General features: G+C 37.4%; 1 protein-coding gene across 2 annotated transcripts in view; it reads right to left on the bottom strand.

Moving 5' to 3' along the window:
• The window catches only part of CUL5 (cullin 5), a 129,665-nt gene that overhangs the window by 31,220 nt on the left and 83,307 nt on the right, over window positions 1–15,138 (bottom strand). For both annotated transcript variants that reach the window (XM_043898309.1, XM_043898318.1), the window contains 3 exons: window positions 12,043–12,136; window positions 2,777–2,907; window positions 2,425–2,532 (listed from right to left, as the gene is read on the bottom strand). In XM_043898309.1, the coding sequence (XP_043754244.1) occupies window positions 2,425–2,532; window positions 2,777–2,907; window positions 12,043–12,136 (333 nt within the window). The remainder of the gene's footprint in view (window positions 1–2,424; window positions 2,533–2,776; window positions 2,908–12,042; window positions 12,137–15,138) is intronic.

The raw sequence follows: 15,138 nt of genomic DNA, 5'->3' as shown, positions 1-15,138 counted from the left end.
TGTTCTGTACATCTGTGTCTCTCTTTCTGTTTTGCATATATGGTTATCTGGCCTGATAGAATTTTTCAAGTTAATGATTTCAACATGCTCTTGTCATGTTATGATTATCATTATTCTCAAGTGAGGTCTTAATGCTGCTTGATAACCATAACATTTTCTCTTGTCCACGCAGTCTCCTAGAAAATATTTTCATGTCACCTCCTTTCTCTTCAAATCTCCAGTATTTCCTCCCTCATGCATATTCTCAGCTGATGATATGACTTCCTATTTCAATGAGAAAACCAAAGTAATCAGAATTCCCTCCTCTTTCTCCAGCATCATCAATTTTCCCTTTCTCCATTATTTTTATAGCCTCAGTATGCATATATATTATTTTAAATCTTAAAGATTCTCTCTTGGCTTTGTCCACCTTTGGCTACTGCCCCATATTTCTCTGTCTCTCATTAAGCTAAACTTCTAGAAGAATTATCTAACTCATTGTCACTAATTTCACTACAACCATTCTTATTTGAAACTGTTTTAATCAGGCTTTCACACTTCTATTCCAATCAATCATTCTTGTCAAAGTCACTCACAACCTCCACGGAGCTGAAGACCACAGTCGGTTAGACTCTCATCCTACCTGACCTTTAAAATCAGGATTTTAAAACAGCAAACCATGTCCTCTTCCTGCAAAGTGTTTCCCACTTGTTTTCTAGCACAGCATTCTCCTCTCTCCTCAGGAAAGATGGTTCCTATTTTTCCAATAACGAACTTTAGAATGGCCCAGATCAATCCTTGGGTTTCTTCTCTTTGCTACCCTCACTCTTAATTTGAAGACTTTATACAGCCAGTGTCAGAGCTTTAAAAACCATCTATATGCTGAAGGTCCCAAATTTATTTTTGAAGGCCCACCCCCTCCATTAAGCTCCAGATCTGATGTTGCCATATGGATGTTTAATAAACATTTCAAAGTTAACTTTGTCCAGAACCGAGTTCCTAGTCTCTCTTTAACTGTCTCCCCCAAACCTGCTTCTTTCAAAGTCTTCATCTTCCATCACCTCAGCAAGCATATACTTTTGACTGATCAGAAAATGTGAGTGTCATCCTTGACTGATCTCTTTTGATCACATTCCACATCTGATTCTAGTATCAAGTCCTACATACTCTATTTTCACAACACATTAAAAATCCAACAACTCCACCTACTATCCTTCTGGGCTGTGCTTCCATCATTACTTAACTGAATTACTTAAATAGGTTCTTAACCCATATTCTTGCTTCCTCTCTTGCCTCCTTCAGCCTGTTCTTTTTGTAGTAAGACAGGTGATTCTGATAAAATGTTAAGTCAGATTCTGTCATTTAGTTTGAGACCTTTCTATGAGTTCCTATACTACTCAGAGTAGAAATAAAACTCCTTACCATGGCTCTCACAGTCCTACGAAGATCTGGTCTCCTGTTATCCCTGACTACCCATTTCTGATTTCTTACTATTCTCCCCCTCACTCAGTCCACTCTGGCCACAGTGATCTCTTTCTTCTCTGGTTCTGGAACATGACAGGTATAGTCTTGCCTTAGAGTCTTTACAAGTGCTGTCCCTTCTGGCTAAAGCATTATTCCCTCAGACAGCCAGGTGACTTGTTTCTTAGTCAACTTCAATCTTAATCTGAATGTCACCTCAATAAAGCCTTTGCAGGCCACTCAATTTAATATTTCCAACCACCTTATTACCTCCACACTCCCTTACATCCCTTTCATATTTTATTTACCTCTGTACCTTTCTATCCATTTATCCATCTAAAAATAGTGATTTTTAAAAAGCTACTGGAGAAAGCTGATTGTCTTTTTAGAATCTAGAAAAATATTTCACTTGGGAAGTAAGAAGAGGTAGTTTAAGAGTGGGAAAACTAATGGTAATTTCTAGTGATAGGTTTATGACATTTAAAAAAAATACAACTTTAAGGATAATATTATGTTTCATTATCATTATCCTAGACTATAATTGTGGGAAATAAGGTATGGAAAACAGGGATAAATGTGATATAACTCTCATAAGAGCCGTAGGAAAGGAAATAGGACAAAGAAATCAACTCTGCTTGGGACAGGATGTGGGTGGAGGCAGAGTATCAAGGAAATTCCAAGAGAAGTATACTTTGAGCTGAGTCTTAAGGAAGGATGAGTAGGAATTCAATAATCAGTAATATTCTAAAGAGGAAAACATTCTTGAAAAAATGAGGAAGAGAGCTAATTTCTAGCTAAATTCTGGTTCACAAGCATACCCAATCCTTACAAAAGCATATAAGAAATCACATGCAATATGGTTGCCCTCCACTGTTGAAAAATAAGAGTTGCTAGGTTTTTTACTTTGTAATTTAATAGCATAATGATGCAAGTTTCTTACTACAATTAAATTATGACAACAGTGTTAATATACAGGACTATTACCTTGTCTCTTGCAGTAAGAAATCGTGGGTCATCTTGAAAAGCTTCTTTGACAAGTTTACTGAATCTATTAAATAGTGTAAGTAACTGCTCAACATACTTCTCAGAGTCCTAAAAAATAAAGTGTTTTATATTGAGTTTTAAAAAAGAGACTAATACACACAAAAAAAGAAAATATAAACATAATTTTAATAAATTATAGCTTTAAAATTTGGAAAATTTTCTGAAATATTTTTTCTTAGGAAAGATGTTCCAACATCACTATTTTACCATCAATTACTAGTTTAAATACCTGATCCTGCATTTACAAAATAACCTTGATATACACCTACTACTGTCATTGAGGAAAACTTACAGTAGTAATAGTTTCAGCAGCTGCTACCATATCTGCCAGGCCCGCACTGATGATATGCTCCTCCAAGTCTTTTAACATTGGCTCTATCCCATTAGGAACTTTGTCCATCAATGAAAACATTAAATGTAATTCTGAAAGGATAGGACATACTCATGTAATCATTTCATCCATCAGAATAGATTTTCTCTTTGATTTGTATCATGGATCTAGAATGCCTATGATAATAAGAGTGTGGGGAAATATTAGTTGGAAGTTGACAGCTTTAACAGTATTCTGCGAGTACAATTAGTTTAGGAGTTGCTATAATAAGCATAAGCAAAATACTATAACTGCCTGATCTACCTTCTCAGTGTGACAAAAATTATTTTTAAAAAAAACTCTAAATAAAGCGATCACATACTGTAAAACCCAACTCCTCTTAAAAGGTGAGTCACCTGACTTTCAATGAAATGGAATATATTTATTCTAAGGAACACAAAAGTTTACACAGAAGTTAAGTACTTTTCATAAGGTAGATGCAATATTAAACACACAATACACAGCAACATCAAGGGGTAAAATAATCATGTCCTCAGATTATTCAGAGTAATGAAATAATATAAAACTGTACTCATAAAGAATTTTTCAGTTTACAAAACTTTCTTCTGTTAACCCCCACCTTGGATCAGTGGACTCTACTTAGTTTTGCATACAGAAATTCAAATATTTCATTTGTACTAAGAGAGAAACTTGCTTTTATTACAAAAATACTTCTGAAGAATGTATAGATTTAAGTGAACTGCAATACATACTTGAAACACAACTAGAGATTAAATAACACCTTGCAATTTTACAACATGAAATCTAGAGAGCAATACATCAAAATGTTAAAAGTGGTTGTCTCTGAGTAGTAAGGATATGGGTAAATTTTCTTTTTGGTATGTATTTCTTTTGGTATTAATGTACTTTCTACTTCCCCAAATATAACTTTATGGGGGAGAGGGATCAAGATTACAAACACAGAGAGTTTTACTGCTTTCTAAAAATATTTGTCATAAAGTTCCACACAAAAGTCAAATTACCTAGTTCTATCCTATACTGTACGTTTATCATTTAAATTAACCTTTAAAAGCAGAGTCTTAAAGGAGGAGCTAAGACGGCAGAGGAATAGGCCAGGGAGACCACTTTCTCCCCTACAAATTCATCGAAAGAACATTTGAACGCTGAGCAAACTCCACAAAACAACTTCTGATCACTAGCAGAGGACATCAGGCACCCAGAAAAGCAGCCCATTGTCTTCGAAAGGAGGTAGGACAAAATATAAAAGATAAAAAGAGAGACAAAAGAGCTAGGGACGGAGACCCATCCCTGGAAGGGAGTCATAATAGAGGAAGTTTCCAGACACCAGGAAACCCTCTCACTGGCGGGTCTGGGGGAAGTTTTCGAATCTTGGAGGGCACCCTAACTGGGAGGAAAAATAAATAAAACCCACAGATTACATGCCTAAAAGCAACTCCCAGCAGAAAAGTACCCCAGACGCTCGCATCCGCCACCAGCAAGTAGGGGCTGAACCGAGAGGGGCAGGCGGCATTGCTTAGGGTAAGGACGGGAGCCTGAATGCCCTGAGGGCAATTGGAGGGAGCTAATGTAAGATAGCAACTTAAACTGTGGGATAGCAAGAGAGAATTACCAGCGAAAAGCGCTAACGGAACACATTGCCGGCCTGTTCGCAGAACAAGGGAAGGACTGAGCAATTTCAGAGAAGAGCTAGCCGGCGGTGGACTGGCCCAATCCCCGCTGGAGGCAGGAGGCAGGGGGGAGGGGAAAGGGGCAAACTCGACCCCAGAGACAGCACCCCTACCAAATGGCAAACAGGCTTCCAGTCTCTATCCAAAGACTTCCTGAGATTCTGGATGGTTGACATCTGCCAGGAGGGTCACGGCTAGAGACCAGCTCCCCAAAATAGACACAAGGTGCGCCCAACCAGTGGGCGTGGAAACTGAGGCTGGGACTGCGGAGGGGAGAAGGCGCACAACACCTGGGGAGAGTGCGCTCCTCAAGCTCCTGGCTGCCTGAGCTGCTCTAGCTGGGGAAGGCACAAAACGCAGGCCCAACTGAATCTGTGCTTTTGTGGAGTACCCGAAAACTGGAACCTGAGTGGCTTAGGCCTGGGAAGTGCACGCAACTCAGGGCCCGCTCCCTGGAGAGCAGCCTGGAGCCTGAGCAGTGTAGACAGTGAAAGCACACACGCCGTGAGCAGGTGCAAACCCAGGTGGCCAGAACACTCCGAGTGCTCCCCACACAGGCCAGTGATATTTGTCTGCAGTGCCCCTCCCTCCCCGCAGCAAAACTGAACAAGTGAACCTAAACAAGAGACCACGTCCACCTGCCTGTGTCACGGCGGAAATTAGACACTGAAGAGACCGGCAAACAGAAGTCAGATAAACAAAGGGAACCGCTTCAGAAGTGACCAGTGCAACAGATTAAAATCCCTGTAGTTAACACTGACTACACCGGAAGGGGCCTATAGATATCGAGAAGTGTAAGCTGGAACAAGGAGCTATCTGAAACTGAACTGAACCCACACTGCCCGCAACAGCTCCAGAGAAATTCCTAGATATATTTTTACTTTTTTTTTAATTAAAAAAAATTTTTTTTTTAATTTTTTCTTTTATTTTCTTTTAAAATTCCCTATTACTCCTCTATTACTTGTTAATTTTCATTTTCTTTTATTTTCTTTTAAAGTCCTCTATTACTCCTTATTTTTCATTTTCATATATTTTTACTAATTTTTTTAATTAAAAAATTTTTTTTCCTTTCTTCTTTTTTTTAATTTTCTTTTAAAGTCCTCTATTACCCCTTAATTTTCATTTTCATTTCACTATAACCTTGCAAAAAAAAAAAAGGACCCTATTTTTAAAGCAAACTTCATATATATTTCTTAAATTTTTTGTGTTTTTGTTTTTAATATTGTATTTTTAAGAGTCTAACCTCTAGATTCTTAATCTTTGTTTTTCAGTATCTGATATCAATTTTGGGCACTTAAGAATCCAATATTCAGTACCCATTTTTACTCAGGAGTGTGATGATTACTCTCTCCCCCTTTTGACTCACCTTTTTCTCCCTAGATCACTTCTTATTTCCTCCCTCCCCCTTCTCTTCCCAATCCAATTCTGTGAATCTCTGTGGGTGTTCTGGGCTATGGAGAACACTTAGGGAACAGAGTACTGTGTAGATCTGTCTCTCTCCTCTTGAGTCCCCCTTTTTCTCCTCCTGCTCATCTCTATCTCCTTCCTCCCTCTCCTCTACTTCATGTAACTCTGTGAACCTCTCTGGGTGTGCCTCACTGTGGAGAATCTTTTCACCATTAACCTAGAAGTTTTATTATCAGTGCTGTATAGTTGGAGAAGCCTTGAGGCTACTGGAAGAATAAGACTGAAATCCAGAGGTAGGAGACTTAAGCCCAAAACCTGAGAAAACCAGAAAACTCCTGACTACATGGAACATTAAGTAATAAGAGACCATCCAAAAGCCTCCATACCTACACTCAAACCAACCACCACCCAAGAGCCAGTAAGTTCCAGAGCAAGACATACCACGCAAATTCTCCAGCAATGCAGGAACATAGCCCTGAGTGTCAACATACAGGCTGCCCAAAGTCACACCTAACACATAGACCCATCTCAAAACTCACTACTGGACACTCCGTTGCACTCCACAGAGAAGAAATCCAGTTCCACGCACCAGTACACCGACGCAAGCTTCCCTAACCAAGAAACCTTGACAAGCCAATCGTCCAACCCCACCCACTGGGTAAAACCCCACAATAAAAAGGAACCACAGACCACCAGAATAGAGAAAGGCAACTCCAGACACAGAAATCTAAACAAGATGAAAAGGCAGAGAAATACCGAACAGGTAAAGGAACATGAAAAATGCCCACCAAGCCAAACAAAAGAGGAGGAGATAGGGAATCTACCTGAAAAAGAATTTAGAATAATGATAATAAAAATGATCCAAAATCTTGAAAACAAAATGGAGTCACAGATAAATAACCTGGAGACAAGATTGAGAAGATGCAAGAAATGTTTAACAAGGACCTAGAAGAAATAAAAAAATCAATTAAAAATGAATAATGCAATAAAAGAGATCAAAAACACTCTGGAGGGAACCAAGAGTAGAATAACGGAGTTTGAAGATAGGATAAGTGAGGTAGAAGATAAAATGGTGGAAATAAATGAAGCAGAGAGGAAAAAAGAAAAAAGAATCAAAAGAAATGAGGACAACCTCAGGGACCTCTGGGACAATGTGAAATGCCCCAACATTTGAATCACAGGAGTCCCAGAAGAAGAAGACAAAAAGAAAGGCCATGAGAAAATACTCGAGGAGACAATAGCTGAAAACTTCCCTAAAATGGGGAAGGAAATAGTTACACAGGTCCAAGAAACCCAGAGAGTCCCAAACAGGATAAACCCAAGGCGAAACACCCCAAGACACATATTAATCAAATTAACAAAGATCAAACACAAAGAACAAATACTAAAAGCAGCAAGGGAGAAACAACAAATAACACACAAAGGGATTCCCATCAGGATAACAGCTGATCTATCAATAGAAACCCTTCAGGCCAGAAGGGAATGGCAGGACATATTTAAAGTAATGAAAGAGAATAACCTACAACCCAGATTACTGTACCCAGCAAGGATCTCATTCAGATATGAAGGAGAATTCAAAGCTTTACAGACAAGCAAAAGCTGAGAGAATTCAGCACCACCAAACCAGTTCTTCAACAAATGCTAAAGGATCTTCTCTAGACAGGAAACACAGAAAGGTTGTATGAACATGAACCCAAAACAACAAAGCAAATGGCAACGGGACGATACCTATCCATAATTACCTTAAATGTAAATGGGCTGAATGCCCCAACCAAAAGACGCAGACTGGCTGAATGGATACAAGAGACCACCTCAAAACAAGGGACACATACAGACTGAAAGTGAAGGGCTGGAAAAAAATATTTCACACAAATGGAGACCAAAAGAAAGCAGGAGTCGCAATACTCATATCAGATAAAATAGACTTTAAAATAAAGGCTGTGAAAAGAGACAAAGAAGGACACTACATAATGATCAAAGGATCAATCCAAGAAGAAGATCTAACAATTATAAATATATATGCACCCAACATAGGAGCACCAAAATATGTAAGGCAAACGCTAACGAGTATGAAAGAGGAAATTAACAGTAACACAATAATAGTGGGGGACTTTAATACCCAACTCACACCTATGGATAGATCAACTAAACAGAAAATTAACAAGGAAACACAAACTTTAAATGACACAATGGACCAGCTAGACCCAACTGATATCTATAGGACATTTCACCCCCAAACAATCAATTTCACCTTTTTCTCGAGTGCACACAGAGCCCTCTCCAGAATAGATCACTTCCTGGGCCATAAATCTAGCCTTGGTAAATTCAACAAAATTGAAATCATTCCAGTCATCTTTTCTGACCACAATGCAGTAAGACTAGATCTCAATTACAGGAAAAATACTATTAAAAATTCAAGCATATGGAGGCTAAATAACACACTTCTGAATAACCAACAAATCACAGAAGAAATAAAAAAAGAAATTAAAATATGCATAGAAACAAATGAAAATGAAAACACAACAACGCAAAACCTATGGGACACTGTAAAAGCAATGCTAAGGGGAAGGTTCATAGCATTACAGGCTTATCTCAAGAAACAAGAAAAAAGTCAAATAAATAACCTAGCTCTACACCTAAAGCAACTAGAGAAGGAAGAAATGAAGAACCCCAGGGTTAGTAGAAGGAAAGAAATCTTAAAAATTAGGGCAGAAATAAATGCAAAAGAAACAAGAGACCATAGCAAAAATCAACAAAGCTAAAAGCTGGTTTTTTGAAAAGATAAACAAAATCGACAAACCGTTAGCAAGACTCACTAAGAAACAAAGGAAGAAGAACCAAATCAATAAAATTAGAAATGAAAATGGAGAGATCACAACAGACAACTCTGAAATACAACGATCATAAGAGATTACTACCAGCAGCTCTATGCCAATAAATGGACAACTTGGAAGAAATGGACAAATTCCTAGAAAAGTATAACTTTCCAAAATGAACCAGGAAGAAATAGAAGATCTTAACAGACCCATCACAAGCATGGAAATCGAAACTGTAATCAGAAACCCTCCAGCAAACAAAAGCCCAGGACCAGATGGCTTCACAGCTGAATTCTACCAAAAATTTAGAGAAGAGCTAACACTTATCTTACTCACACTCTTCCAGAAAATTGCAGAAGAAGGTAAACTTTCAAACTCCTTCTATGAGGCCACCATCACCTTAATTCCAAAACCAGACAAAGACGCCACAAAAAAAGAAAACTACAGGCCAATATCACTGATAAACATAGATGCAAAAATCGTTAACAAAATTCTAGCAAACAGAATCCAACAGCATATTAAAAAGATTATACATCATGACCAAGTGGGCTTTATCCCAGGAATGCAAGGATTCTTTAATATCCACAAATCAATCAATGTAATACACCACATTAACAAATTGAAAGAAAAACCATATGATTATCTCAATAGATGCAGAAAAAGCTTTTGACAAAATTCAACATCCAATTATTAAAACTCTCCAGAAAGCAGGAATAGAAGGAACATACCTCAACATAATAAAAGCTATATATGACAAACCCACAGCAAACATTATCCTCAATGGTGAAAAATTGAAAAAGCATAAGCATTTCCCCTTAAGTCAGGAACAAGACAAGGGTGCCCACTCTCACCACTACTATTCAACATAGTTTTGGAAGTTTTGGCCACAGCAATCAGAGCAGAAAAAGAAGTAAAAGAAATACAGATAGGAAAAGAAGAAGTGAAACTCTCGCTGTTTGCAGATGACATGATCCTCTACATAGAAAACCCTAAAGACTCTACCAGAAAATTACTAGAGCTAATCAATGAATATAGTAAAGTTGCAGGATATAAAATTAACACAGAGAAATCCCTTGCATTCCTATACACTAACAACGAGAAAACAGAAAGAGAAATTAAGGAAACAATACCATTCACCATTGCAACAAAAAGAATAAAATACTTAGGAGTATATCTACCTAAAGAAACAAAACACCTATACATAGAAAACTATAAAACACTGATGAAAGAAATCAAAGAGGACACAAACAGATGGAGAAACATACCGTGTTCATGGATTGGAAGAATCAATATTGTGAAAATGAGTATACTACCCAAAGCAATCTATAGATTCAATGCAATCCCTATCAAGCTAACAGTATTCTTCATAGAACTAGAACAAATAATTTCACAATTTGTATGGAAATACAAAAAACCTCAAACAGCCAAAGTAATCTTGAGAAAGAAGAATGGAACTGGAGGAATCAACCTGCCAGACTTCAGACTCTACTACAAAGCCACAGTCATCAAGACAGTATGGTACTGGCACAAAGACAGAAATATAGATCAATGGAACAGAATAGAAAGCCCAGAGATAAATCCATGAACCTATGGACACCTTATCTTCGACAAAGGAGGCAAGAATATACAATGGAAAAAAGACAACCTCTTTAACAAGTGGTGCTGGGAAAACTCGTCAACCACTTACTTGTAAAAGAATCAAACTAGAACATCTTCTAACACCATACACAAAAATAAATTCAAAATGGATTAAAGATCTAAATGTAAGACCAGAAGCTATAAAACTCCTAGAGGAGAACATAGGCAAAACACTCTCTGACATCAATCACAGCAGGATCCTCTATGACCCACCTCCCAGAATATTGGGGATAAAAGCAAAAATAAACAAATGGGACCTAATGAAACTTAAAAGCTTTTGCACAACAAAGGAACCTATAAGCAAGGTGAAAAGACAGCCTTCAGAATGGGTGAAAATAATAGCAAATGAAGAAACAAAGGATTAATTTCAAAAATATACAAGCAAATCCTGCAGCTCAATTCTAGAAAAATAAATGACCCAATCAAAAAATGGGCCAAAGAACTAAACAGACATTTCTCCAAAGAAGACATACAGATGGCTAACAAACACATGAAAAGATGCTCAACATCACTCATTATCAGAGAAATGCAAATCAAAACCTCAATGAGGTACCATTACACACTAGTCAGAATGGCTGCTATCCAAAAGTCTACAAGCAATAAATGCTGGAGAGGGTGTGGAGAAAAGGGAACCCTCTTACACTGTTGGTGGGAATGCAAACTAGTACAGCCGCTATGGAGAACAGTGTGGAGATTCCTTAAAAACTGGAAATAGAACTGCCATGTGACCCAGTGATCACAGTCCTAGGCATACACAACGAGGAAACCAGATCTGAAAGAGACACGTGCACCCCAATGTTTCATCGCAGCACTGTTTATAATAGCCAGGACATGGAAGCAACCTAGATGCCCATCAGCAGGTGAATGGATAAGGAAGCTGTGGTACATATACACTATGGAATATTACTCAGCCATTAAAAAGAATTCATTTGAATCAGTTCTAATGAGATGGATGAAACTGGAGCCCATTATACAGAGTGAAGTAAGCCAGAAAGATAAAGACCAATACAGGATACTAACGGATATATATGGAATTTAAAAAGATGGTAACAATAACACTATATGCAAAACAGAAAAAGAGACACAGATGTACAGAACAGACTTTTAGACTCTGTGGGAGAAGGCGAGGGTGGGATGTTCTAAGAGAACAGCACTGAAACAAGTATACTATAAAGGGTGAAACAGATCACCAGCCCAGGTTGGATGCATGAGACAAGTGCTCAGGGCTGGTGCACTGGGAAGACCCAAAGGGATGGGATGGGGAGGGAGGTGGGAGGGGGGATCGGGATGGGGAAACACATGTAAATCCATGGCTGATTCATGTCAGTGTATGGCAAAAACCACTACAATATTGTAAAGTAATTAGCCTCCAACTAATAAAAATAAATGGAAAAAAAAATAAAAGCAGTCTTACTTTTGAGGACAAACTGAAATTGACATGAGCACATACAAACATAATGATACCCAAGGAGAAAAAAATGCTTAAGATACAAATTCATAATCTTCTTTACAGCATTTCTAACTATGCTAAATACTTTGAGCCTTTTCTTTACACAGTTTTCCATAATGAAAATACATATGTATAAAAGAATGATCTAACAGTAATTTATTAAAAGTGATGTGCTTCAAAGATATCCTATTAAAAGAGTATGATAACTTTATGTAGTGTTTTACCTACTTTCAGTTTCGTTTCGCTTGATCATGCCTTGGCATTCTGCTAAGATAGTCTCTTTAAAGGATGTCACCAGGGCATTTACACAGCATTCCATGAGCTGAAATATATCAAAAATTTGTCAAGGCTATTATAAGCACAAATAAGGCACAAATGTACTCCACTCCATTTTGCTTTACAGTTCCATAAAACCACATTGTTTAACAACAGCAGAAAACTAAGTATACTGAAAGTAGATTTTTCTTACCTTTATTAGAGAATTGATGAAGATGGATACTCTATATTAGTTTACCAAATATACTTCCCACTAAGCAAAAGCCTAGGAACTCAGGTTCTCTATAGAAATTTCAGTAAAAGTCCCCAGTGAGGGAAGGAAAAAATTTTTAATCTACAAAATCAAATTAAAAAAAAAAAACTGTAGTGAACTCTTATCTGGAGAGAACCTGTGTTGGAGTTAGATGCTAAAATTCTAAAAGTATGAACATTCAATTAAACTCATAGTAGGTTTCACTGTTGTGGGCACCAAAGAAGTGTTAGGATACCAAGAAGAGAAAGCTATAACCTCTGCTTTGGAGAAGATCACTACCTTATAAAGGGCAAACTTTAATAAATAAACTCAGTTAAGTGGCAAAACACACACATACAAACAAAGGAACTACCATTTTTTTCTGGGTAGTTAAAAAGGTCTCATCCACCTGATGAAATTTAAATTGGATCTTGAAAAGGGAATACAAGTCTTAAAATGGATTGGTTATTCTAATATGAAACTGAATATGGCAGTAAAGAGACAATAGGAGAGAAAGCTAGAAAGGTAGACTGGAGTGAGATTTCAAATAAAGATCTAAGGTTTGGGACTTTAAAGGCTGTTGTTGCTGCTTAGTTGCTAAGCTGCGTCTGACTCTTGCAACCCCTCAGACTGTAGCCCTCCAGGTGCCTCTGTCCATGGGATTTTCCAGGCAAGAATGCTGGAGTGAATTGCCATTTCCTTCTCCAGGGGATCTTTCCCACCCAGGGAATGAACCCACGTCTCCTGCACTGCCAGGCAGATTCTTCACCGCTGAGCCACCAGGGAAGCCCATTCTATAGGTAGCAAAGGTTTTAAATAGAAGATAAATGTAATGACCACCTATTCCCCCACCAAGTCATTTTTAAAAGATCAGTCTAACAGCAGCAAGGTAGGTAGTACCGAGTGGTAGTAGGGAGACTGGCAAACAAGGCTGCTGAAAGGTTCTACGTAAGATGGTCAGGGTCTAACGTTCTGGCTGGGCCTCAGGAAAATCTACCCCACTCCATCACTACTCCTCTGTGTATTTTTACTCTCCTTGCAGGTATCAAAATGAATAGGTTCTGATTACCTACACAAGGTACACTAGGGCTGATATCTCTCTTCTTAAAACAGATCAGCTATCTGTATTAAGGAAAGGGAATTGTATGTGCCTTACAAGTTCTTTGCTAAAAATTCCTCTTAGAACTGACTTAATGATGCTAATTACTGATGTTGAATATAGGAATGGAGATTCATTATACCACTGTTTCTGTTTTTTAAAATGTTAGAAAAATTACTGCAATAAAAGTTTTTAGGTCCCTCTCTGAGAATTATGCTAATGACTTTAAAGTCCATGTACGTCAATTCTGTCCTAAGAAAAGCAACAGATATATGAAGTGGTTGAGAAATTTCTGCCAAGGTGGGAAGCTCTGACCCAATTACTTAGTAATTTCATTCTATACCGGCTCTGGAATATGCACAACAGAACACTCCCACCTTCAACAGAGAATAGGTAAATCTAACTATATATAACTAATGAATAACAAAATGCAACCAGAATAAGCTCTGTTTTCTAAAATAAGCTCTATTTTCTAAAATCATCTGTTTTCTATTTCACTGAAAATTTACACTTGAACATAATCTAACTCAGGAGTAGTCCAAATTCAGCAGACTCCAAAAAATCTAGGGTTGTGTGTTTCAACCTGTTTGTTGTGAAATATTTTAATGGCTGTGACCAACTTTTCTTTTTTTTTTTCCAACTTTTCTTTTTAAAATAATATAGAACAGAACTACAACAAAAATATCAGAGTGCTTCACATACAATAACAATGAATATTATTTCATAGAATTTTGTTTCAGATATGAGTAAATACACTAAGAACATACTAAGTTACAATAAAAAATATATTTCTTATTGTGGGTTTCAGTGAGGATTAAAAGGAGAGGCTAGGGAGGCTAGGTGGTCCAATGGTTACCACTCAGCCATTCACTGCCAAGGGCCTGGGTTCAGTTCCTAATCAGGTAACCAAGATCCTGCAAGCCAAGTGGTACAACCAAATAAATAAATAAATAAATAAAATAAAGGAGAGGCTACATTGACAAGATAGCTGAATAAATTGAGTAGAATTTGGTAACTGCTTAGATGAAAGGAGTTAGGGATGTAATAGGTTACTGAGGGAAAAAAAGAAAGGTTACTGAAGCACTTTGTAGCTTGAAAGGTTACACAAATTATTACAATAACTAATATCTTTTAATGAGAATCTATGCTGTACCAAACATTGTGCTAAATCCTTTACATATATCATCTGATTAATATCAATATGTCATTTAACCCATGACAGCCTTATGAAGCAGGTATTTAATATATGAGCAAATAAGCTTAGAGAGGCTAAGCTACTTTGAAATGTTATACAGTTCATAAGATCTTGAGCTGTAATATGAGGTCAGGTATGTGACTCCAAGCCTATGACTTTTGATACTATACTAAGAGAGCAAGTATACACTTAGTAATGGCTATGTGCTCAGAAATTAGTTAAGTGTTATAAGAAACAGAGAAGATAAAACATGGTTTATATGCTCAATACTCTCAATACAATATAGTTGGGGTTATGCAACTATAGTATATCTAAACATGTATGTATTCTTCATACATAACAGAGGTATATGAAAAGTTCAATCACCATAAAGCAAAGAAGTGGGAATAAACAAACCATTACTACACTATAAACTTCACAAGGACAGACTGTGCTCTGTGCAGCTATATACTCATGGACTCAACACAGTGCTTGATACATAACATAAAGCAGCCTATAATCTGCTACTAAATCAAGGTGTAG

This window comes from Cervus elaphus, chromosome 1 (genome assembly GCF_910594005.1).
Source record: "Cervus elaphus chromosome 1, mCerEla1.1, whole genome shotgun sequence".
NCBI classification, from domain to species: Eukaryota; Metazoa; Chordata; class Mammalia; order Artiodactyla; family Cervidae; genus Cervus; species Cervus elaphus.
The sequence above is the reverse complement of the archived record's forward strand: the minus strand, read 5'-3'. Positions and strand labels throughout refer to the sequence as shown.